This window comes from Staurois parvus, unplaced genomic scaffold, assembly GCF_062004578.1.
Source record: "Staurois parvus isolate SC_StPar_1 unplaced genomic scaffold, SC_StPar_1.0 ptg000437l, whole genome shotgun sequence".
Classification (NCBI taxonomy): Eukaryota; Metazoa; Chordata; class Amphibia; order Anura; family Ranidae; genus Staurois; species Staurois parvus.
Genome location: NW_028318233.1, coordinates 2,205,273 through 2,231,733, shown reverse-complemented (window position 1 = coordinate 2,231,733; position 26,461 = coordinate 2,205,273). Strand labels below are relative to the sequence as shown.

General features: G+C 39.0%; 1 protein-coding gene across 1 annotated transcript in view; it reads right to left on the bottom strand.

Annotated features, from left to right (window-relative positions):
- The window catches only part of LOC149454154 (ATP-dependent translocase ABCB1-like), a 78,913-nt gene that overhangs the window by 30,904 nt on the left and 21,548 nt on the right, over window positions 1–26,461 (bottom strand). Inside the window, exons 4-17 of the mRNA XM_089687772.1 lie at window positions 22,928–22,988; window positions 22,068–22,212; window positions 19,300–19,387; window positions 17,131–17,322; window positions 15,471–15,642; window positions 12,588–12,712; window positions 11,317–11,494; window positions 10,267–10,380; window positions 7,963–8,073; window positions 6,579–6,704; window positions 5,788–5,991; window positions 3,256–3,426; window positions 2,217–2,378; window positions 845–1,093 (exon numbers count right to left, since the gene is read on the bottom strand). Of these exons, the coding sequence (XP_089543898.1) occupies window positions 845–1,093; window positions 2,217–2,378; window positions 3,256–3,426; window positions 5,788–5,991; window positions 6,579–6,704; window positions 7,963–8,073; window positions 10,267–10,380; window positions 11,317–11,494; window positions 12,588–12,712; window positions 15,471–15,642; window positions 17,131–17,322; window positions 19,300–19,387; window positions 22,068–22,212; window positions 22,928–22,988 (2,098 nt within the window). The remainder of the gene's footprint in view (window positions 1–844; window positions 1,094–2,216; window positions 2,379–3,255; window positions 3,427–5,787; window positions 5,992–6,578; window positions 6,705–7,962; window positions 8,074–10,266; window positions 10,381–11,316; window positions 11,495–12,587; window positions 12,713–15,470; window positions 15,643–17,130; window positions 17,323–19,299; window positions 19,388–22,067; window positions 22,213–22,927; window positions 22,989–26,461) is intronic.

Below are 26,461 nucleotides of genomic sequence, written 5' to 3'. Positions count from 1 at the left end.
TGTTGGTTCCACAAAGCTGACCCATGATGAATTCCATTGTTGGGGCTAAAACACTGACTGCTGGTGCTGTGGTCCAAGGACCTGAAAGGCGCAGTTCCCAGTAATGAAACTTGTTGGTGGCTGCTGGGGGGGTTATTTAGATCCTGCTCATTAGTCTCGCTGTGCCTCAGTGTTTTTACCTCTGTGTATTATGTTCACTGATCTGCTGCTCTTCAACTTGCTACCTGTACCCAGTGCCTTTGTACCTAATCCCAGATCCAGCCCCCATTCCTGACCTGCCACCTCCTGAATCTGCTATCTTTGCCTGTGCCTCCTTACCGGTTCTACCTGATTTCTCTTAACTCTCTATAGCATAGTTTCCCTTTTCATGTGTGCTCACTGGGTTTTGCTTTGGCTGCTGTTGTATGTCACTTGTGTTGTGTTCTTAATAAATTGTATTATTTCACTTAGATTTAGCCTGGTTTTCTCCGTACAGCTCCACATATACACCCATGAAGCCAAATCTCTGTTTCTGCAGTTACCCCCTTACGGATGTCATCCCATACAATGCAGGACCAGTGGCATCACTGGTCCTACATCAAAAATAGTGACATTAAGGGCCCATCCACATTACAGGGTGGAAATGGGATCAAGGAAGAGGGTCAGCTACTGTGTTACCAAGGAATAAGGTGTGTATTTCTTTTGTTTTTTTTCCCCTGTTATGTTAAAAAAAAAAAAAAAAAGTGTCCGTTTTGGCAGCACAGAAGTGATGGGGATAGGCAGAACGCTCATTTCATGTTATTACTGGTAAAGCATCTGCTAGTCTGTGGTCAAACAACATGGTAACAAAATAGTATGATTTTACCTCTTCTTTAGCTACATCTTTTTTTGACTTGGATTTTCTTTTTGTGGACCTTCTACTTGTTCTCCGGCTAGAATGTCTATGTAAGTTATCTTTGCCTATATTCTCAAGATTGCCATGGTTTTCAGAATCAGGAACAGCAACTGTATCATCTGCATTGATATCATAGTCAAACATTTGTTCTTCTTCCTCCTCATCATCTTCTTCCTCTGTTTCACTATTAACCTCATTTTCTTCATGTTTGTCATAACTCTGTGGTTCAAAGCAAATCAATGAATTGTTATTGCACATAACAGATTTTCAATTGTACTCTTACAATAAGTAAATTCTGCATTTGGGCCCATCGTACTGTGTAGAATATCTCAATATATTCAAAAGGCCGCACTGTGCTGTTGGAATCTGTCTACTTCATTTCTTCACACTTTCTTTATATATTGTAAAACAACGTGAATAAAAATATATCATATCAAGATCATTTAAACCTCTACATATTTAAATTAAAAGCGTGTATAAAATATGAAACCTGGATGGCCAATATGTATGTGTTCAATTCCAGGAACTAGAGAAAATCTACCCTTGCAATGGAGTTCCCTTGCAATGCTCATTGTGTCCAGGGGGTACAGAAACAGACATTGTTATTTCTGGCTCTGCCCTCTTCTTCCTGCAGCTCCAGTCTGAGTTGTCCCTAAGCGTCATTGCATACCATGCAGCATTATTAACCCTGCATTTTATGCGGTGGGGGCAAGTGTGTGCGACTGCAGCTGGATGTGCCTCAGAGAGAAGTGGCAACACTGGACAGACCCTGCTGTAAAATAGAATAAGGTAGGTATTTACTCCTAATTCCGGCACCAGTAGCACCACTACAAGGGTAGATTAGGTACTCCTAACTCCTTGGGATGGGCTTTAAGTATTTTTTTTTAATAATGGGAACGAATGTATCTTTAATGGAGGATATTGTGAACTTTAAAACATTTTAATTACAGTTAGCTGAATTCCATTTGGCTTTTGCATTGCTCTGGTGGAATATGCTGTCTACCTAAATACATTTTTTTTTGTTTAAGGGATTTAATATGTTTTATCAATTAGGAAATAGGTAATACAGATGGGCACAATAGCCCTCAATATGGTGACTTAATAAAATTCTGTGATTAGGCTAATTTTAAGTGAAATCCATCAGTTAAAAGGAGCTTGATGGAAAGAGATCTGATTTTCAGGTTAATCAAATGTATGCAGTTTTCGTAAGTATAAAACTTTCACAAGTTGTATGATTAGAATAGGGAAAGATATTTTCTGATTTGTAGCTCCTTTTTTGCACTTTATACATTGTTCTTTGTGTTGGTAAATAAAGTCCATTATGTGCTACACACAAACTTACCTGCAACATTACAAGAGAATAGTAAACTCCTTGCTTTTTCATTAGATCTTCATGTGTTCCTTGTTCCACCACAGCACCATTGTGAAAGCCAGCAATGACATCAGCTGTACGGATGGTAGAGAGGCGGTGTGCTATCACAATTGTGGTACGGCCTGCTCTAGCCTTAAAAAAACAATTAAAGAAGTGGAATAAGTGAGCGCTGGAAATAACGTAATATAACAGCGGCTATGCACCAAAGGCACTATATAAGACCTTCAAGGAGACAGTAATATTAAGAGGGGGTGCAGCACTGGTAAAATTCACAGAAATGATAAAAAGTATAAAAACAATAAGTTCATATATAAATAAGCATAATACAGTGACACTGTGCAAATGTGTGTGCCACTAAATGTGTGGCTGGTATCGTGAAAGAGGTGTACTCAATCAACTTAAAAGGTAAGTCCAAGGTGACAAACTCCTCCAGTGCTCTGCTGAAGTCACAAGACTGTTTTAACTGCTGATGAGAAAAGCTCCTGTGGGAGCTGGCTATACTTGCAGAGCGGTCAACCCTGAGTGTGAGCCCTGAGTGTGAACCATCAGGCAGTGAATGATACATGACCAGATCTGACCAGACCTATGTGAGGACATCTGATGTTTTTTGATATACAACACAAATGCGCATAAAGATTGCGTATCTGGTGAGTGCACAATCTATACCCTATTTTTCTCACCTTTTCCACGGTTTCAGTCATTGGACGTCTGAAGATCATCTGAGATCTCACTCACATTGTCACCTTGGACTTACCTTTAAGCTGATTGAGTACACCTCATTCACGATACCAGCCACACATTTAGTGGCACATTTGCAGTGTCACTGTATTATGCATATTTTTATATGAACTTATTGTTTTTATACTTTTATTTATAATTTCTGTGAATTTTACCAGCGCTGCACCCCCTCTTTATATTAAAAAAATAATTGTCATCAATCGTTAACAAAATGTTGTTAAACAGGAGCATAAATAATTTATAATTAATCCAATCAACAGACTCTTATTACCTTGTCTAGAGCGTTCTGTACAATTCTTTCACTTTGTGTGTCCAGAGCTGATGTGGCTTCATCAAGCAGCAGAATTCTGGGGTTACGTGCAAGAGCTCGGGCAATAGCTATTCTCTGTTTCTGTCCTCCACTCAGTTGAGCTCCCCTCTCACCCACCATGGTGTCTAAACCCTAAAAAAAATGTTCATAAAATCAGCACATGGTTCTCAGAATTTTTAATGGTACATAATATGGCAAGGGTAGACAATACCACCATGCCTCAGCCTCTGGAAATCATGCATGTGGCTGTTAGTAACAATTGACCAAATATCTGCAGAGCCATCACACGTTCTCATTAGATTTACATGGAGCAGCATACAAGTGGTTAACACTTTCCTTCCTGATCAGCCAATGAATTTTTCCAATAGCTTGCCAGATATTCATGTGTGATAACCAACATTTCCAAAGGCAAAATCACAGTCATGGCTTCCAACATTTCCAAAAGCAAAATCACAGTCATGGCTTCCAGTGGTTTCAAATAGTTGATCTGATCCTCTACCAAGCCTTGTATCAATTAGCAGATTAGGGCAGGATTGGATTGTTTATGGTTTCTGGATATCTGCAGGTTATTGAAACATTAATCAAGAAAAAAAATCTCAATTTGCCTTAATATGGCAGATAATTTGCCCAGGTCTAAAGAATAGGGTTCACTGCCAAAAATGTATTAAGAGAAACGTTTTTAAAATAAAGAAAAATATTTTTCATATTCCTCCATTTTTGAGACACATTACTTTTATTCACTTCTGCTTGACCTGGGTCAGGGGCTGGGCTAAGCCTTCAAGGGTCACATGTCCTGGTGACATTGTTTCAGCCCTTTCAGGCCCTCCCCTTAGGGTCATGAAGAGCAGAATTGCCAGCTATCTGATCTGCCCCACAGGCGTTGCTCCATTTTTGGGGGGTTTACTGACACATAAAATCTCTAGGCAAAACATTTTCTTTTTGTTTTAGATAAAAGAAGGAGAGGTTAAAACCTCTGTTGTGTTTTTATTGCTGTCTTTGTCCCCACTCGAGTAGTTTTCCTTCAGTTCCTGTCCCAGTGGTAGAAGCTATTGTAAAGAGTTCCCAGGAATTAAATGGGAACTCTTTACAATAGGCATAAGGACAGCAACAAAAACACATTTTAAGTAGTGACTTAATGGCTTAGAAACTCAGTTAATGTTTAGATTACCCTAAAAATAAGATTCCAAATGTGTTGTATTATTCATACAGTTTCTATGCAACGTTGCCTGTAAAGTTTTTATTGGGTATATTTTTGCTAAATACCCAGTGATCCTGCAAGCTCCCCTTGGTTCTTCCTCCAAACTGACCATGACCTATTACTGAATCAAAACTATTTGATGTTTTATTGTTGGCTTTTATAGTACTGCCTTCATAAATACTTAAAGTGTTACTAAATCCACACTAGTAAAATCAGTCTGTATACGCAGTAAAGCATACTTGTTATACTCACTGTAGAACTTAAGGGGTTAAACCTCTGCATTACGTAAAAAGGATGTTTGATCCTGTCTTCTCTGATTCTCCCCTTCTTCCACATTCCCTATTTCATCTCCTGGTAGAACAGAGCCTCGGGGACACTCTAATATGCTCAGTTTGGTGTGTACTGCTAGAGAGTTATTTTCTTTTTCTTGGGGGGTGCATGTGATCAGTACAGAGCCAATCAGGGCTGTCCAGACAGAGGGTCAGGAGTTATGCAATCTCACAGGGCAGTGATAAGAATGAAAACTCATCCTACAAGCTTTAACCAGTGCTCTGCTGGACACTGATAGAAGTCACAAGACTGCTCTAACTGCTGATGAGAAAAGGTATTTAGCAGTTTATATTTACTAAAAATGATTGCATTTCCATGTTGTGTGTACTGTGGGAGTCCATATATAGTGAATGCAGGGTCCTGGGTTTAGTAACACTAAGTTTTCATACTTTTCAAACTTTGTGCCTCAGTGACTCCCATTCTTCCCATTTCTTGTCTTGGTATCGTTAGGATAAAACAGTGAGAAAAACTCTCCCTAACAGAGTAACAGACAGCAATAAAAAAAAAATTGACAGAAGCTTTCCTATACGTTTTAAACAAAATAAATTACTTAGAGCAGTGTTTGTCTAATGAAAAATGATTGAAATGAACACATTTTCATATATTTATAAAGTTGAGATGTTTAGCAAATTGTTAGTATGTGTCAGACAGTTATTTATGTTATTAGCCATTTTAGTCTTTATGTTAAAAATGTTGACTACTTTGCCCTTTTACGTAATTTCAAATATATTCAGAGCTAATGATCTGAAACTTTTGCACAGATATATGTAAATGCTATCCTTAGTTCTTTAATAAAAAAACAACCTACATTTTAGGTTTATATTAAAATAGGTTCCCCTGATATTTTAGGCCTTTGAAATCTATTCTCCATCTGTATAAGCTATTCCTCACATATGCAGTTGTCTGATGTTACCCTTATCTGCTGGTGTGCTTGCATGACATGCAGGCAATCAATATGGACTTACATCTGGGAGTTTAGATATAAAATCATAGGCATTGGCTTCTTTAGTAGCTTGTATGATCTCAGCATCAGTGACATCTTCTCTTCCATAGCGGATGTTTTCTTTGATTGTTGTACCAAACAAAACAGGCTCTTGGCTAACAACTCCAATGTTTTCACGTAGCCACTTCACGTTGAGGGTGCGTATGTCATGCCCATCCACAGTCACCTAAAAAAAAAATAAACAATCACATATACATACATATATTTAGATCTCTATATATCTATCTATCTTCAGGCTGATGACTCACATGTATCTTTTTAAGATCCCAAGGCAACCAGTAAAACATTAATTAAATCTCCAGTATGACTTAAGAAATGATGCTAAAGTTAAAAAGTTCATTCAGTATTCTGAAGTTTGTATATACATCTTGCAGCTAGATGGAGGGCATTGGTGCCTTTGGCAGGGGTTGTGGCATCTTGTCAATCACACTATACTGTGGGACATTCCTTCCCGACATCTACAAGCAATCCTTCATGCAGCATAGGACTAATTATTTGTAAATTTGTGATTATGGTTGTGCATAACACTACAGAGAGGTCTTCATGGTCAGATTTGGGAATCCATGGCCTGCAAAACTGGAGTCTAGAACAAGGCATTCCCAAAACACCAAGTTACAAAAAAAGTGAAGATTTTAGATAAGCGTGGCCTGGTGTTCTAGGGAAGTCTTGAGATATCTATGCTTTTAAGTGATTGGATTGTATTAAAAACACACAAGTTTGCAACTTAAACCTCATAAGTCCATTTTTACATACCTCCCCTACAAAAGGGTCATAGAATCTCTGAAGAAGCTGAATTGTGGTGCTTTTTCCACAGCCGCTGGCCCCAACTAATGCAACAGTCTTTCCAGCGCCTATCTTAAGGTTCAAGCCCTTTAAAATCTATTACAAAATAAACACATGCATAAATAAATGAATTATAGCTCTTTTCTAAAAACTTTTATGCATCTGTCTTCTAAAGTTATTTTATTAAGAAATAGTCTCAATTGGCAGCAAAAATTGTGGATTTCATGTGTTTTTCTGCCCTTGTAGCGTTTTGTCCTCCACTGAAATGCCCAATAATTGGCTTTGGTGATCATGACTATGATATTGTAAGTAAGCACATACTTAAGCAGCAGATTTCAAGAATTGCATTGCAGAAATGCTTAGCAACATTTAAATAAAACAAAAAAAATGTAAAAAGCAAAATGCTTTAAAAGACACTAGGTATTTTCAAAGTGTTAATTTTTAATGCCAATGCAGACAAGTATTAATTGTCTTAACCAGTTATGGTGGCACAGGTTGTATGCTCAATGATCTCTAAGCATATATTTCCCTTGGTTCTGAAGCTAAAACAGAATGGAAGATGTAACACAAATGCACAAAACCTAATATTAGCAGAGTACTGAGTCATCATTGCATGATCTTAGTTGAGACACAACAGGTGAATGTACAGTAAATGTGCTATGGATTTTAATGGATTATAAATGCAGCTTATTGTTGATTTATGAACCAGACGTTCATCCTAAATGAAAACTTAAATGAAAAAAAAAATCAGAAAATCACCAGTAAGTTTACATTGGATAATTTTTCAGCAACTTGGTGTTTGTTTATGTCGAGAATCTCTAATGTTTAAAAAAAACTCATTTATGCACTGACTGCAACAGCTCAGTGAATTGTCCAAGCAAGCATATCTAGCAGTGGTTGGTCACATTCAACTGTACTTGTTCTGCAATGTTAGTTGCAAGCAGGCTGTTTGGTTTTAACAGGCTGAAAGCTATTGTGAATCAGTTGCTCACTCAGTGCTGGGACAAGGCCATCCAGTGCCCAGGGCAAAGATGCCAAACCGCTCTCCACTTCCAACTGTTCCTGATGTGCAATCTTAATGGACCCTGCGCCCAGCAGTCTCTTGCTTGTCAAAATCACTGCCACTAATCCGGTCGGCCTTATAACAGAAGGAAGGCACCCCCATACCTACAGTAAACCTATGGCATCCAGGACAGCCACCCTTCCCACCCACTCTTGTTCTGGCACTGTGTTTACTCTGTCATTGATTGATGCAAGACACCATTAACAAAGATGATGTAAGGTTAGATGTCAAACCTTAATACATTAACTTAAGGAACATAACACTTTCATAACTGAACAGATGGACACTCACTTGTGTATCTGGTCTGGTGGGGTAGGCAAACTGGATGTTCGTAAATTCAATATTCCCTATCAGTTTATCTGGTTTGTGCCCTTCGTTTGAACTGCTGTCTATTGGCCTGTGCTGGAAACAAAAATCACATGAAAAATATCAGGTTATAGAAGTAAAAAAGATTATTTTGTATTACAGAAAAATAATTCTTTATAACCATTAAATGTCAAAGGTATGTACAGGATTGATATATATGTTCATTATATTTTGTCTAGTGCTTAAAGATACTGTATGTCTTTTCGGGCAGTGAGTTTTAAACAAGAGCAACAGCATTTTCCCAATCATATTCCAGTTGTGCTATGAAAGAGGTCTACATGGCAGGAAGATCAGGTTATGCAGACTGTAGAGAGAACCAAAGAGGAGAGATACGCACCTTCCCTTTCTCTTAGCAGACATAGAACTATCTGGCTTAGTCAGTTATAAACACTTCCAAACACATAGACTATACTGGGTTATCCAATGAGAAATCCCAGTGTGCTTTGCAAACTGAGTATCATGGATGCAACCTGTATTAAATTTATAATTTACAAAATAAAGAATTTATTAAAATGATTTAAAACTATATATTGAATAGTTGTAGTACTCAATTAGTAATAAACTTGCCTAGGTAATTTCTGTACTTAATGAAAATGTTCTTAGCCTGCACATGTAAAACTATTTAAGATGCCAAATCTAAGGACTAGAAATATATAATTTATTTTTGTTTTTTAGAATATACACTTAGAAATAGCAAAGAAATAGTTTAAGTGTATTCCGCAATTTTCTGTAGTAATTCGAATACACCACTAGTAGATGACAGCAATTGCTTGCTACAGGTTATTGCACTTAGCGCTTACTGAATAAAGTCGTACAGGGTAAAGCAAATTAGGCAAACAAAGGCAAATTGCAGTAACCCATTCGCATCCAAATCAGAATTCATCTGACTGATGTAACCATACATCTGATGGCGTGTTAAAGGCTAGAGACTTGTGCACTTTAAACAGCTTTTGGATGATCCATTCTTTTCCTAATTAGCATGTTGCCATATTAATATGTCAGGCTGCTATGCATAGTGTTTGCTGCTAGGCTAACAGTGACATCTTTATATCAAAATTTAAATATGCAATAATTGGGATCAGGGTTGTATCAGGAAAGATAAACAGTTTATTCAAGGACATAAACCAGTTTGTCAACAGAAGGACGTGAACATATGTTTGGCTCAGTATATTTTCTTAGTAACAGTCTCTTGCCTTCTGAAGCTCAGTGCTATTTTATAAATACTAAATAAACCTTACAGTGGCTCACACAGTGTTATTTCACTGTTTTTTTTAGGTTTACAGGCTTTTGATGATTGGAAGGAGCACATGCAATTCTTATTGCAGTGAACTATACTTAATTCATGGAGAACATTCCTTGAAATATGGCTGGAAGAACTTTAAACCTCAATAGTACAGTATGTTAAAATTAGGAGATAATGAAGTTTTTGCATTAAAATTGAAAAAAAAAAAAAAAAACTTAGTACAAAATTACAAATTTTGCCCATGGCAAGCTATTACAGTTCATATTTTTCATAAAATGAAAGGTGAAACCTAATAGGCTCCTAGTGGCAATAGAACATTCTTGTATCAATGTTATTTTCTCCACTTTTAATGCATCATTTCCAGTGTCTGTTTCTTCCCCACTTTTAAGCAACATACAGGTTGTTTTAAGAAACAGATTAAAAAATACATTGGTGGACAACCTTAATTTCACTTTTCTTCTGGTTTTTGAGCCCCTCAATGTCTGTCACTCTCTCTAGATGGGCTACGGTGGTAAGGTTTAGCACTAACGTCAGAGACATCAGGCCCCTTGTTAAAGTGAAGCATGTTTCATAAATGCACACAGAGGACGGTTTTCTGGCTGGTAAAGGTAAGAGCAGTCACCTTGAGATATTTTCTCTTAGATAGGACTTCCAAGAGACTGAATTATGCACTGTGCGCATTCTTATTGGGGTTTGAAAAAAATCATTACCCAGAAGGCTTGGGGAGTTTTAGTATTTGTTATAGTGCTTAGGTTTTCAGTATGATTGCTGCATGTTTAGCCTATGACCAAAGCCCAATTAAACTAGTGCCATGCATTTGTAATGTAGGAGAAGACCAGAACTGGCTAAAGGCTGCAACACAAACAGGCACAAACAGGAAGGGAATGGCATGCAGACTGGCATGAAAATTGAATGCAGATAGAGACTCTGGTCAGTATCAATCAAGGCTTCTGGACTCTTCAAGCAAAAAACACCTACAAATTTACCTTATTGATGATGCGGTACACTTCATAGGCAGCTCCACGTGCATTAGCTATGCTCTCTAGATTTGGTGCAGCTTGACCAAGGGAAAAAGTCCCAATGAGCACAGAAAAAAACACCTGTTAAAAAATGCAATTTTAGGCTCTTTAGCTCTTTGTGTATATTTTCACTTGACAATTTGTTACATATTTTTTCATCTTAAAAGACATCCTATAATTACAATTCTATTATATATATATATATATATATATATATATATTCATTCATCTAAAGCACCTTTTTATGATATATTAGGCACCCCTAGGGTTGCCTGCACATGGCTTTAGTATAGGCATATATCAAAATGTCTGGCCTGCTAACTCCTGGGTCTGTTATTGTGATGGACAGGTGCACTAACCAGCTGTAATGTAAAGAGCATGTTTGCATATTACTGATCATGGGTCTCAAAGCAATCTACAAGATAACAGACTCTTAACGGCATCTACTCTGCCATTCAAGAGGTGGTTTACTACAGTTTCAGAGAATGCAAGTTTGTTTTAAGCTTGTAGCTGGCCATTTCAAAAGACATCTGAAATCCAACTTTCCTGAGCTATGCTTGGTAATCATGCAAAGGAAAGTACAAAGAATCTCAGTATGAAAATATTTACTCAGATGAGTTGCCCTAAGTTTAGCAAAACATCCAAGTACATGTGCACACAGGTATACTGCCTCTTAAATCGGCCATCGACATCCACCTGGACCCTATGACTTTTCTTGAGGTGTCCCTGCCCATTCTATGTACTTCTAAGGTGGCCATTACAAAAGCAAGTAAAGTCACTTCACATTGCCTATTGTATTCTCCATAATGTAAAAAAAAAATGGAAATTGAGACTTTGGAGGCAGAAACACTTTGATAAAGGCCATGGTAGATGGGGCAGTTCAGGGGATCTAATTACAGGATTTCCTGAAAGATGATACATTGCTCAGAGATTTAGCAAACTTGCATCTACCAAAATTAGGAATGTACATTTAGGTTGGAGTAGTTTTTCGCAGTAGTAACCGGTAAACAAACTTACAATTAACACTCTTCCAATGGTGTATGTTTTAGGTTCATCTACTGTTAATTTGGTCCCGTACCAGAAAGCTAAGGCATAAGCTCCAAAAATGAAAAACTGAGTAATCCCCATGGATGTATTTGTTGTAACAGACTTTTTCATGCCCATTTTTTTTGCTTCATGCAAGTTGGCATTGTACCTGCAGGAGAGAATTGATTGTTGGTCAATAACAGTTTATTAACATAAATTATGAAACAAAATTAGAAGCTTTAAGAATTGAAATCCTAATATTTGGAAATGGTGGATTGGAATTTTCTAATGGACTAATACCTACAGTTTTTTAGTGACTAGGGAAAAGATAGAACCTCTGATGGGTTTTTACTGTTGTCCATACAGGGAAGATTTTCCTTTCAGTTGCTTTCCTAGTGACATACTCACTGGGAACACACACACAGCAATAAAAACCTGAAAAAGAAGAAAGAGCCAGTACTTAACCCATCGACCTCAAGGAAGTCATTTTACAATGACGATGTAAAAGTGTGCAGAAAAATGCATGATGTATAATTATTTTGTCTTTCTGTACATTTTACAACATCATTGTAAAATGACCTCATTAAAACTTTGAGATCTATGGGTTGAATGATGGTTCTTTTTTCTTTCTGGTTATTTTATGGTGTTACTGTTCACCATGCACTCCTAACAACAACTAAAAAGTGCATGGATTTGTTACAAAGCAATAAAAACCTGACAGTGGTTCTATTGCTTTGCCACTCAAAAGAAAAACAAAAGGTGTTTTTATTTCTGTTTGTGTCTCCATTGGATAGATTTCCCCTCATTCCCCTGTCCCGTGAGAGAGGGATAGGAAATTACACATGTTACCGCATGCCAAAGGACTGTACAGAGCACAAAGCAATGCAATACACTACAAGACACATACCTCACATTGGGGTGCACTGCGTTGTTAAAAAATGTTCATGTGTATTTTTTTGCAGTGTGTTGCCAGCTTGTTTAAAATCATTGGGTACCTTAATGCAACACACTGGAATGTGTGAAACAAAGAATGTTGATGCACTGGAAAGGATTGCAAATGTTGGAAAAGGCCGTAAATGTAGGATGTGATATCTGAGAGTACCTGGTATTCAGCAACAGCGTCGCTTTAGTTTACCTGCCAGTATCACAGCCACTTTGATTTATTATATACAATAGTATACATCAGTGATATAGTAACAAATGTAGAAATAGCCAGGACAGAAATGGGAGGCCAAATAGTACACTACATTAATTGTACGCACTTAGACAGAGCCTTTTCTTGTCCATTAAAAGCCACAACTGTCCGAATTGCAGTAAGAACCTCCTCTGCCACTGCTCCAGCTTTAGAATAAGATGCCAGTTCTTGTACTGTGAAGGAAGCCAGTAGCTATAAAAAGAAAATGCATAGTCTTGTTTTATATCAAATTAACACTACATCGATCATCATATTTTATAATAGAACCTTAACAAGGAAAAAGAACATTTTCTACTAAGGATGTTTGTGCAGGAGCTTATGAATCTGATGAAAAGTTCTCCAAAATGTACAGGTGTTTTATTATGGGTAATTAAGCCTGTGTAAAAGTGGAGCAGTTTTTACATGAACAGATTGCTAGAACCTTGTGCCAAGATTTCACAAGAAAGGAGAAATGGTGACAAATGGGAACAATGACTGTTCCCCTATCAGGCACAAATCAGTCTTATTTGCACACTCTTAAACACCAGCTCTCGTCCCCCTAGCCTCCAGCTCTGCAATATACAGACACAAACTATTATACCTACCAAAGGGTTTGTAATTCTGGCAATCCAGTCTTGAAATCAGCCACCAAAAAAACAAAACAATTGCACAGCCAATTCCCCCTCAAAAGGCACAGAGACACCCCAGAAGCCCAGCAAAGCACAATTGCAGTTGAATGCATCCAACATATCCCTGAGCCAATTTCAGCAAGCTAATAAAAATGGCAACCACCCAAAATTGTTAGACAGTGTAATAATTTAATTTTGCTTGTGTTGTGTAAAGCCTTTCCATGAGCACCTTACTTTAAAAGCTGGTTATAATATGCAGCGGTTGCCATTTTTGTTTATATGTTGGATATGGTGTGATGACCACAACTGCCAAGGTTTTTTGCTGGGTTTCTGGTGTGTCTCTGCACCTTTTTGGAGCAATGGGCTGCCTCTAGTTATACCTGCTCTTAAATTTATCCTTGGAGACTCTCAAAGATTAGAGTTAGGACGGCACTTTGCAGAGAAGTTTTGGCGAGGCAGTGCAGCATTCACATATACTTGCAAATGTGTGCCGCTAAAACCTCTATTTTCAGTGCAATTTTTTGACAGTGTAATTTGTTTTTCTGCTGGCTAGCTGGTAAGTACGCTGGGAAAAAGTTTGATTTGTGTATGCTGTGCAAAGCCCTGCCATGTGCACCTGCTTTAAAACATTTAAATTAAGGTGGTAGCCATTTTTTGTTGCATGGTTCTGCACCCCATGAGACTGCTCTGCAAACTTAAAGAGGAACTAAAGGGTGAATATGCACCTGTTCAATGGTCCAGCATCTTCTTCTGAGGTTTATCTTCGGGCCTCTTCATTGGCCATTAGGGGAACACATCACTCCTGCACATGAGCAGGAGATAATCATTCTGGCCCTCAGAAACCAGCCTGGCACTGTAGGTTGAGCTGCATATGTAAGAAGACAGCGAGCAGGCAGGTAGGGGCATTTGATTGCATGTTTCTTCTGCAATGAAAGCCCGTCTGCTCACTGTTTCTTACAGTAGAACTTCAGTTGTGCTTTAACTGCAGAAAAGACCACAGCATTGTCTAGGACCAATCCAGTCTGACTGGACAACTAATTCTAGCAGCACATTGACGAAATTATATATAATTCCTCTCAGGGAGCTCCTAGTGTTAGACAACTCTAGACAGTGAAGCTGCCAGGGATCGCGGCAGCACGCATGCGCAGAGCGCCGATCCATTCTAGCCGGCGGGCACTAGGTATATGCACTCGCGATCGCGGATGCTCGCCTGGCACCAATGACAGGGCAGGGCGCACTATTTAAACCTGCACTGCACAGACTCTCATTGCCGTATGGTCTAATTATCCTGTTCCCGTGTATCTGGTGTGTGACTTGTTGCCGACCCTGCTTGATCCTGAGCACTGCTGACTATCTCCTGCTCTGACCCCTGGCTCATTTTGACTTCTCTACTGGATACTCCTGATTGATCTGAACTCCTGTTACCGAACCCGGTGATCGACCTGACTACTCTTTGCTTGCTGCCTTGTACTACGCTGCCCCCACTGTTACCGAACTGGCCCGTCTGACCACGCTCTCTACTCTGCCATCCATCCATCCTGCTCAGGTCCAGGAATCACTGAGCAGACCCATGTGCCTCTTCACGTCAGGCTTTCCACCTGTATATACCGCTGACAGATTCCTCTACCACGGGTGGGGAAACTCAGGGGCCGTGACCAGGTCACGGTCTGCTCCAAGTCCATCCCCACCATCAGGGGCCCTGGTGAACAAGCAGACTGGGGCTTAGACTCTGCGCTGTGGGGAATCCTGTCCTGTGGATTGCTAGAGGTACTGTCAGGCGGTGTCTGACAGAAGCAGAACGAGCTCTCTTTGTTAGACAAAAATCACTGGACATTGCAGCAAAAGGAGCTCACAGTGTAGACAAATAGTACCAAGCAGTGCAGCAGAAAAAAAGCAGAAAAAGCTCACAATGTTAAACAGAATGGGAGAATTTAGCAGGAGAGTGCCTAGTGTTAGACAGCAGCAGGCCATGCAGTAGAACAAGCTCCCAGTGTTAGAATGGGGCAATGTAGCAGAAGGAGCTCCCAATGTTAGACAGCACCAGGCAATGCAGCATAACATACCAAATGCTGCTGCTTGATTTCTCTAACATGCCTACAGACAGAGAATGTTTGCAGGTATCCAGGACACACAATGCCTGGAGCTGCCAGTTGATAAGCATGATTGACTGTCAATCCAATACAAGCCTAGTGGTCCCCACACAGGGCTTGAAGTGGGCATGAGAAATGCCCTTTAACCTGTCATACACAGGCACTCGAAAGTATACAATTGGCAAATCTCAACAGAGCACATATTCTTAATGAGAAAACAATCATGGCAAGCACCAAAATGGTTTAACTTACTTTGGACCACAGTGCTGCAGACACACCAAGTAGAGGGCTCACTGACATGATTACCAGTGTCAGTTTCCAGCCATATACAAATCCAATGATAACTCCAGTGATAAAAGTTGAAAAGTATTGGGCAAATATTGAAATTTTGTCCCCAAGTCCATCATGTATAGTGTTAATGTCACTAAAAAAAAAATGAAAAATACATAAATTCCATTGTTACAACACATGCCACGACAGAGGGACAGCAAGAGAAAAAAAAAAAAAAAAAAAGGAAGGAGGGGGTGGGAGGAAGGTATCACACCTAAATGAAAGACCTACATTTATAGCATTTACACCTCAGTCACACTGTGTCACACTTTACAGATAGGGCAGCCTATTCATTTCAATGGGTTTCCCTACAAGAAACAAATGACAAAAAAAAAGCTCATGCACCTTTTTGAGCTTTGATTGTCGCATTTGGGGTGCCATTTGCAATGAATGACGCTGCAAGCAAGACATGCTTTTGGGAGCTTTTCATGACCGCACCCAAAATTGCATGGTTTTACGCATTTTCATATACTACTACAGCATGAATGCAGATTTTTAGCAGCTCAGATTATTCATTTTTTGCGTTCAACCAGCGAGTTGAATGAAGTAAACCGACCCGATTTCCCCATCCACACATTCAAGGTGGATGGGGAAATTTTGCCTGCTGAGCTACTGTGTTCTGACAGCAGAGAGACTTCCTCAACATCAGAATACACTGATCAGCACTGCCAGCTATAGCCGATGGCACTGATCGTACAGCATTTATCTGGCAGGCTGGTTGTGCAGACGTCCATCGATAGATCAACTTCTGTACACCACTGTCTCCATATGTAAACAAGCCAAATTAAGATAAATGTATGGTCGGCTTTGGTGTAGCATTTGATTATTAAAAAATATATTAACGATTCCCAGAGATTTGTAATTGTTCAATAAATTATTGTTCAAGCCAGGGGCAGACTGACAACCCATGGGGCCCCTGGGCAATAGGAAGTCATGGGGCCCTTGTGTCTTTGCCCACACTCAAACCACACCCAAAAAATCCTATGAAAAAGGTACCAGGGGCATCTCATGGGGCCCCCTACTGACCCTGGGCCCTCAGGCAGTGCCCTAGTGGCTAAATGGTCAGACCGCCCTTGGTTCAAGCTAATCTTTTAGTGATAAGGTTTACATATACTATAACAAGTTATCTTCTGATGAAGTTCCCTTCAGGCACTTCCTGCTAATGCTCTATCCCCATCTTCCAGTTGTGTTCATGCATTGTCACCCTGGCAGACCCTCTCCCAATGGAGAATACAAGTAGCCATTTCATTTCTCAGGTATAGTTCACGTCTGTCACCATCAGGAAACCAACACTGAAAAATGCCATGCAACCAGCACTGTAGTTTTTATTTGTAGCCAAGAATAGGCTGCAGGAGATCAGCATTGCTGATATGCAAAAAGGATGGAAAAGGCGAAGCATTACTTTTTTTTAATGGCAATAGTTTATGATACACAGTACTTTAGAAAATGAAATGTCATCCATCAAAGTTTACATGATCTACTGATCCCTGAGGCTCATGGCTATTAAATACTCTATTAGATGTTATCACTTTAACTTATACAGCTTGCTATAGATCACTCCGCTGTCATGAGAGGTTCTTACTCAGTCAGTCTGGTGTTCAGTGTCCCAATCTGGTTAGTGTCAAACCAAGACATTTCTTGATGAAGCACAGCTTTGAAGAACTTCTGTCGTATTCTATGGCTCTGTCTTGCGGCTGATATTACAAATGTCCAAACCTCAAATAAGCTAAGTACAAACATAGCACAGCCAATGGCAACATAATAATAAGCATACCTGTAAAAACGAAAAAAAAAAAAAGATTAGAGGAGTTGTAGTATATTGTGGGGTTGATTTACTAAAACTGTGGCACTTGGAATTTAGTGCAGCTGTGCATGGTAGCCAATCAACTTCTAACATTAGCTTGTTAAATTAAGCTTTGGCAATATAACATTGAAGCAGATTGGTTTCAGCCCTGGTTCAAACTATTGCGGACCGGGCTGCTGTGCCTGTGTTTCTGCACAAAAAAAGATACATGCACCTCTTTGAAAATGCGGCCACATGGAAACCATACTGTCTTTTGGAATGAATGGCAGCCCCGCGTGTCCAATCAGAGAAGCATGATACGGCTACAGGTGCGGGAACTGATGTGATTCCCACACCCATGAACCTAAGCTGCACCAGATTTTGCACTCTCCACTTTTAGTAAATCTCCCCCTATAAAATCAATACATGGCTTATAATTGGTTTGTTATTAGTGGCACTTTGCATCAAACAACCAAGACTGATGATAACTAAAAGATAGAAGACTGTCACAATAAGTGCTGTAGTTTTGCCTGTTCAATACTACCTAGCGTTTGGCCATATCAGAGGGCAATAGAAGCTGCTGCGGGTGTGCAGTAGGTCTCCACTAGGTTCTTGGACTTCAAATATGCCAGCATCTTTTTAATGCACAGCCGAAGATTTAGGTCTCTAGGGAGGCATTTTTGATGGTTTAGAGCTCCGTGCAGTGATGTGCAGAGGAGGAAGGGAAGCCACACATATAACCTTTAGGGAGGTGCCCCTAGCCTTTACCAGCACACCACACGGCTTTACCTATGGCTGGTGGCTCTATGGAGTTTATGTAAGTGTCTGACTTTTTTGTTTCTCTTTACTTTGATGTCACCTTCACCTGGATTAATAAATACTACACTATTGGAGTTTTTCTTCTCTTGGGCTCGTTTTTTCACTGGCGAGCCCTCCTTCTCCTAAGGTGCTTCTTCATACCAGATCTATGCTTACTGACATGGCCCCCCTGATGGCTGAGATCTGTACTGCTGGATAATATATACCTGTCCTGATGGTTGAGATTTCTACTACTGGATACTGGTAACCTGTCCTGGATGGATGACCCCTGGTGGTGGATTCCTGCCTTGATGACTTCATCCGTGTGAAAGTTTCCATTCCCTGAGTACCAAGGAGTAGGTCTTATATATTCCAACGCACAATCATTTGTGCTGCCTGGTTAGTGCAATATATATCTATTTTCACAGCCACAGCAATTACGGATATTCGCTATTTATCATATGGACTAGAGCACAATTTTCACCATATTCACCTTATGGGATTTTACCATAGACTGGTTTTTCACTATTTAGCGTTGTTAAGACGCCAGTTTGATTACCATTGTTTATTCATATACTCTTATATATTGTTTATCAATATTATAGCGCTGCACATTTTTACTTGTTTACACACATATAACCTGCTTGCTTGCTTAAACTATTTCACATCTCAGAGACTGTTAAGCTGACCATAGATGATTGAACGGACTGAAGGTGGATGGAGGAATCCTCCCCGCTGCACTATTGAAATCAGTAAACGCCTGTTGTATTACCGTAATTATGTTGATAAACAGTTATGTTATGCAGTTCTGAAATCCCATTCATAAATTGTTGTGTCCTTGGGTATATGTTTCTCTTGATACAAGCAAACTGTGATTAGTATTGCTCAAAGCAGCTTTCTAACAGGCCGTAAAATTGGTTTACAACCAATTGGTAGTTGTTCCAAAGAAAAATGTTTTACTAGACATGCATTGTCCTAATCTGCAACCTGTGAGCGGATTTAAAAAAAAAAAAAAAAACTGCAGGAAAGGCGGCTGGCATATTAGTAGAGAAACAATAGTGAATACTAAACCTAAAGGTGGATTAGGTGTACATCTCATATCTATAGGTGGTCTTACAAACAGTTTGTACAAATATTAGTTTGAATCCATTGTTTGTAACATTTTCTTACTGTGTCATCTGGGCTTCTATGTCAACAGAGCCTATGATCTTCTGATTGCATTCTCCAGTTGGAGGGAGAGTGGTGTTTAATGTTGAAACTATGAGAAAAGACAGAAAACACAAAATGGTGTATGATATTACTTTATGAAAAAAACGCATGTAAACGCATATGCAAAAACACACCTGGAATGCAGAAATTGTGGTTTGAACCAGCTCTTAGAGAGTTACCCAAACATTTCATATTCCTGATATGCATTTTAGGCCACATGGCAAAAATTATTTTTCCATAACAGGTAAAATGTACCAATTAAATAACTGACAATTGCTCCTCAGATTTTGTTGTTTATGCATTAACCTGCCCCTGTGGACAACTATATGTAGGCAGAATCACCAGACCTCTAAGAAAAAGATTAGGGGAGCACAGGCAGAAGAAGGCAAGAACAAGCAAGCGTCCCCTGCCATTTCCTAGACTACCACCAAAACTCCACCACAGACCTACAGGTCTGGGTCATTGAACAAATTTCAAAATCATTCCCTGAAGGTGAGTGTTTTCACAAACTATGCGCCAGAGAAACATTTTGGACACTTTGGACACCCTGACTCCAGAAGGCCTCAGCTAAGATTTAGAGATTACCGCCATAATATAATATACACCATTCCTACACGAGCATTGGCCATCAATAACACCTATGCTAAAATTCTGGGTCATCCTCCCTTCCCCAATATATACTATATATTTGGGGTGACTTCTGATAAATTACAGGGACACAATACTTTTATTTGTTTACATTGCATAAAAGCTTGCATGCAACCTACAAAAATTCTTTTATATTGAAATTGATTTATCACACTTTTTTTACTTGGGTCATTTTTCTTTACCTCCTTGGCTTAGATTAGAATATTCGATCAGTTACATTCTTTTTTTTACCTGAAGTCCAGATTTACATATCTTAGCACTCCTGGATATTAGAGCTATGAAAGACTAGCCATTTATATATTCATCATTTCCACTCCCTCCTTTTCTTCATCATTACATTTTCCATTGTTATTTTAATGATCTTCCAATTATTCCCATATTATTTACATAACTCATAACATGACATGATGACCTGCCCCTTAGTCCACATTTTCAGCCTGGTTATTCATTTCTCTTTTCCTGACAGTATTGGGTGTTTTTATTGGACACATGTCTATTTTATTATTACATTATGAACATAATGGTGCACTTATTATTAATATATTTAGTTTTTTTGTATATAGTCATTCAGAATTCATAACCATGCATTTTTATGATCTCTCAAAGAATGGTTTGTTCTTAAGACTTTCCGATTATTTCTATGAATTTACTAGTAGAGACGTTTCTTTGTTGCAAGCCTCATATATATATATATATATATATATATATATATATATATATATATATATATATATATATTTATATTTAAAAAAGGTTGCCCTTTAAAATTGCTCATTTAATTGTTAATGGGCCATCGGTCATCCCTATACATCAGCATCCCCTCCAGCTGCATCCATCCATCCTAGTCGCTTGACAAAAGAGTGCCACTGCCGGTCCACTTGCATGGTGAATGCTCAGGAAAAGTGTCACGCCAACCTAGTAACACCACGCCTATATGCTGCGTTCCAACAGTGCTCCAAACCTTGGTCTGGGATCTTCTTCATCTTAGCTGGCAACAAGAGACCACAACCCTGAGAGCCGCAGCACTGTATATGTGTATACACGGCGACTGGACCACCTAAGCCCCAGTGGATGGTTTATGATGTGCCTAATTTAATCCTTTTTATGCGAGTTGCCATTTGTTACTTTAATAAATTCTGCATCCTTTTCAGTCTACGTGTAGAGGCGCCTCTTTCCTGTCTTTTGTCTTCACTGCCACAGAACCTTCAAGTTCTTCATCAAGGCTGCCATCCGTGGTTCATGGACTAATTTCACACAGCTAACTATTGTGTCTACCTTGGTTCAATCATCATGTAAAATGTCTCCATTTACTTGAATTCATATCCATGACCTCACAGGATTGTATACCTTTAATTATATTGGTTTTGCGCCTATTCTTGGTCAGCTGGGGGAACAAAAGCCTGCCTACCTTCCAATGATGAGACTTGAACTGACGTGCTCCCCCCCCCCCCCCCCATACACACAGTGCAGCCATTCACTGGGAAGATCAGTGAATTGCTCTCTCTGCCTCCTGCTGACACCCCCCCCTGCTGTCTCTACCCTCAACTCTCTGAGCTCCTTATGTAACTGAGAACAGAGGTTATGTGATCTCTTATAGAAAGGGGGGGAAAAAAAAGTGTATTTCTAACTTTTTTATACGTCAAACGCAAATGTTTGGCTGTTCTTTTCCATTTTAAACTGAATTTGGTTGTTTTACAAGGTGAGGGTTCACATATACTTTAAGGGTCAGTTCACAACAGATATTTTAAGGGGTGGATGCTAAATCATCTAACTGCCCCTTTATGACTTGTGGGATCCATGGCCACCATCTGACTTTTAACCCCAGGCAATGAAGTCTCATTTCTTCTGTCATAATATAATATAATATAATATAATATATAAAAAGAATAAGAGAACAAAATCCCTTTGTGAAGGTCATGGTGGATAGGTAGAGCCAGGAGCTCAGGTTTTCACTGGATCCTGTAGGACTAGCTTTTTACTGGCTCCTTTAGCCCTTGTACTACATTACATTATTTTACTAGTGTTGTATGTTATACATAAAAACTTGTTTGATGTGAAACGAAAACATGCATGATGCTTACTGTTGATGCTGAGACCGCTCTGAACAAAAGAATCTGTCATATCCCCGAAGACTATGATCATGATGGGAAGTCCAGTGCCTGCAGCAAGTGCACATGCTATTCCAAGGATCATCAGCAGTATATCCCACATGTCAGCATAGTCAAGCTGCAAGGAAAACATATTCATATTTTCAATCAATTAATATTATGTATTCAGAGTAACATGATCCTGTCATGCACTATTTATCATTATGAGCTCCTGCAATGTCATAGAATCTGAAACCTAAAATACAGTATACACATAATGCCTTTTTTCTGTATGCCTGTGTTATTTTAAAGCAGTACTTCAGGCAAACAACTTAATACAGGAATAAATGCATATAAGAAACCTGTTTTACCTACCAACATTTTTTTTTTAAATTCTGTCCATCCAGATCTGAGATTTACTCTGTATTGACAGACAGCACAGTGAGGTGGATGACATTACACAAAATTAAAAAAAAAAAAGTCTACCTATATCTATTCTTAAAAATGTCCCCTCTCCCCATCTCCTACCTAACTTGTATAAACAAGATCTGCATACTTCCCCAATTGTAATCTGGTCATGTGATCCCGCACCTCAAATTCCCTTGCGTCAGTGAACAGCTGCTGCAGGAGAGAGGAGTGAGTGCCGACAACAGCTGAGCTATAGGAACCTATGGGTGACATCGCAGCTTTCAGAATTCAGAGCTGTTGTCGAGCAATCCCTCCCCATTCTGAAATTCAGATCCTGTACATCTACCTGATCACACGAGTCTTGTTTAGAACGATGTATATATTCATACAATCAAACTGATTTTTTTCCCCAAAAAACAACATTCCAATAAACAGCACATGCTCACCAGCTCTAGGGCGCCCACCATATTTTTTCCAACTGGATCATTTTTCTTTTCTTTCTTCCCTCTGGTGACAAACACAAAAATAACGCTCAATTTAATAGCATTTGCAGAAAATATTTCTATTTTAAAATTTTTGGCAATGTTAATAGCTTATCCAACAACTTGCAAAATAGAAGCCTTCTGCAGTATACACATTTTTATCATGTAAATATTAAAACTGCATTGTACAAAGACTTGTTTATGTCAAGTCTTGGTTACTTTTTGACATGCTAATGTTAAAGATCAAAGATCTGGTACATAATTTATTCTATTATTCATTGTTTCAAAGGGTTAGAAGCCTAATAGTAACAAGTGACAAATGAGTTTCAACATGACTCTGTTGGTCGACTTTACTGTCACAGTCTGGGTTAATTATCTGTCATTGTTGCTACTATCAATAATACAGGTTATGGAGGTGAAGAGGAATTCCATAAAAGGATGAATGGAGAATGCAAGTCAGTGATACAAAGATCAGCCAATAATGAGTGAGGAGGAGAAGAGGGTGTCCAAGTCATTTAAACCTCTTGTAATCCCAAAAGTAACTTTGAATACATTTAAATCTGCAGCTTTCTTTAAAATATCAGGTGATCCTGCCATGAAAGCCCTTTGAGGCACTTCCTGTTATAGGGTGACAACACTTTTTCCTCGTGTCCCATTGTCATCCTTTGTTCTCACCCTGTCACACAGGTTTTGAATGGAGGCTATGGGGTTGTTTTAGCCAAAGTACACATATGTGCGTGCGCATTTGCGCTCGTATATCTTGAGTAGAGCAGCCCATTCATCTGCTGTACACATGAGAAACATGGCGAAAGAAGTCCCCAACCCTTTTTGAAAAATGTGTCATATGGAACTGCATGGTGCTGGGGCATCATGTGGTTTTGCACATGCACCAATGCATGGGGCGCCGTAAAGAATTAACGGACCCCCAGCACATCTGCTAAAGAGCAGCATGTTTCTGTGTGGGTCAGGAATGTACACGAGTACACTCAAGTTCCCTAGCTTTACTAAAGATAAATAGACTGTTCACTTTGCAAGGGAAGTTGCCATTTGCAAGTTAATGTGGTTAAGTTTCACTTTGCAAAGAATATCCAATCATGTGCAAGGAAAATGAAAAATAAAAAAAACAGCATTTTTAATGGCACATGATTGAATGATAGAAGTCAGCAGAGCTTCACCTCATTCACTGAGCTTTAAGTTATATTCCCTTGCAAAAGTTAACAGCCTCTTTGCCTTTAGTGCCTTTTGTTTTAACACAAATTAGGGTTGATTTACTGGAGGCAAATAGGCAAGTTTCCCCAGAGCTTAGCAAATGAGGAGACTTCCATCATCCAATCATGTGCAAGAAAAAAAATATTTCTTTTCTTGCACATGATTGGGTATTCTTTGCAAAGAAAAAAACTTTAATAAAAGGACTAAGCTCTGGGGCAAATTCTCTTGCAAAGTGAACAGCCTATTTGCCTTTAGTAAATGAAAATGTCCTTACATGGATTGAAATTCAGCCAGTTCAGTAGGGACCAGCTGAATTTTGAACCATGTATAGGCAGGCTGGTTGTACAGAAGCAGCTTGTTGGAACATTTCTGCACAATCAGCACCATCAGCTATGTCCAGCAGTAATGATCTGCGTATTCTGAGTGCCAAGAAGTCTCTCTGCTATCAGAATACAAGACCTCAGCAGGAGCGATTCCCTCATTCACTTCAAGTGTGTGGATGGCAGAATCGAGTCAGTTTTTTTTGTTCAACAAAAAAAAAATCTATGGGCTGGCTTAAAGTGGTTCTAAAGACTAAAAGTTTTTTTTTTACTTTCCTGCATTCTATGCATAAAGGCAAAAAAACATTCTGTGTGTTGCAGCCCCACCCTAACACTTACCTGAGCCCCATCCCAATTCAACGATATCTCGGTTCTCCAGAGACTCTCACTTGTGATTGGCTGAGGCAGTAACAGGAGCCATTGGCTCCCATTGCTATCAATCACAGCCAGTAAGTCAATCAGTAGAGGGAGGGGTCTGAGACGTGGCTCTGTGTGTGAATGGACACACAGAGCCCCGACTCGTTGGCGCACCGGCTCGGTGCCCCCATAGCAAGGTGTTTGCTGTGGAGGCACCTGACAGGAGGGAGGGGCCTGGAACGCTGGCGAGGGACCTGAGAAGAGGAGGATCCGTGCTGCTATGTGCAAAACCACTGCACACAGCAGGTAAGTATGACACGAAAAAAAACCAAGAATTTAGTATCACTTTAACCCCATTATGCAGCTATGGTCACCATCAAGAAACCCTCCCCCAGAAATGCTATGTAGCCATCTCCAGAATACATGTACATAGACAGAAAATGGTTTTAGACAATCAGCAGCACTAAAATGCAAGAAAATATTTAATAAAAAGGAGGTATTTTAGGGTTTGGCGATTGTTTAGAATACATAGTACTTTAACAAACCTAATGTCATTCAGTAAACGTTTCCATTTACCATACTGTTTATTTGGCCTTTATAAACATTTCCAAATTTTAACAAGGCAATTGTTTAGTCACTGTTCACTCCTGGGTTAGCATGACAGTAATACTAATCATCATCAATTAAAATCTCAATTATTGTGTATTCTTTATTCCACAACACTACAAAATGCGATTTGTAAAACAAGGTAAAGGGAATAACCTGTCTGCTGTAGTGAATATTTTTGCAAGCATAAATTATTAGTCCAAATCAGCAACTTGATGGAACTTTGACATTGTATAATGAGCAGCTTGAGATTTAATGTAAGGCTGGCCTTGTATAAGAAGTGTTTTCTCTTTTTAGTATTAATAAATTCATGTAAACAGTTTATTTTTAGATGAATTTACTCACAGTCACATGATTATTACCATTTAATTATATATCGCTTGTAAACTCTGTATTTGAACTCAGTCGATATCCCAACACGGACATTATTTTACATCTGTTAATAAAATGAAGACCCAAGGCCTAGAGTGGAAATATTGTTAAAAATATGATTGCACATTACCCTCATGTACTTTATTGCAGCTGTGTATAATGCGGTTATAGTCTCCGTTATAGCGAGTGGAACATTAAGCGGGACTGATCACCAGCCAGTAGGTGCAATTACATTTGCCTCTATTGCAATTACTTTTTGAAAAATAATAAAAAAACAGCTTAAGAGACAGCTGTATTTACAGACTAATATGCTGAAAAACAGCATCACAGAAATGTGTTTGCAATTAGTTTGTTACTATGCATACAGGAGTGGCCCGGTAATAGGATTTGGATGTCAGAAGCTGACAAATCTTAAAGACACATTCAAATTGGAGGCAGTTAATTGTGATAACTTCAACAAGTAAATTCTTTGTACAACATTTTTTAGCAATTATAGTAGTTTATCAAAAGCGCAGTTGAATTCTCTTCATAGGTCACCAGATCTTACTGTTGTATCAGTAACCAAGCAGTTTGTGGGTGCCTAGAAAACCCAATTATGATATAAAAATATAAAAAAGTGGAGGAAATAAAAGTA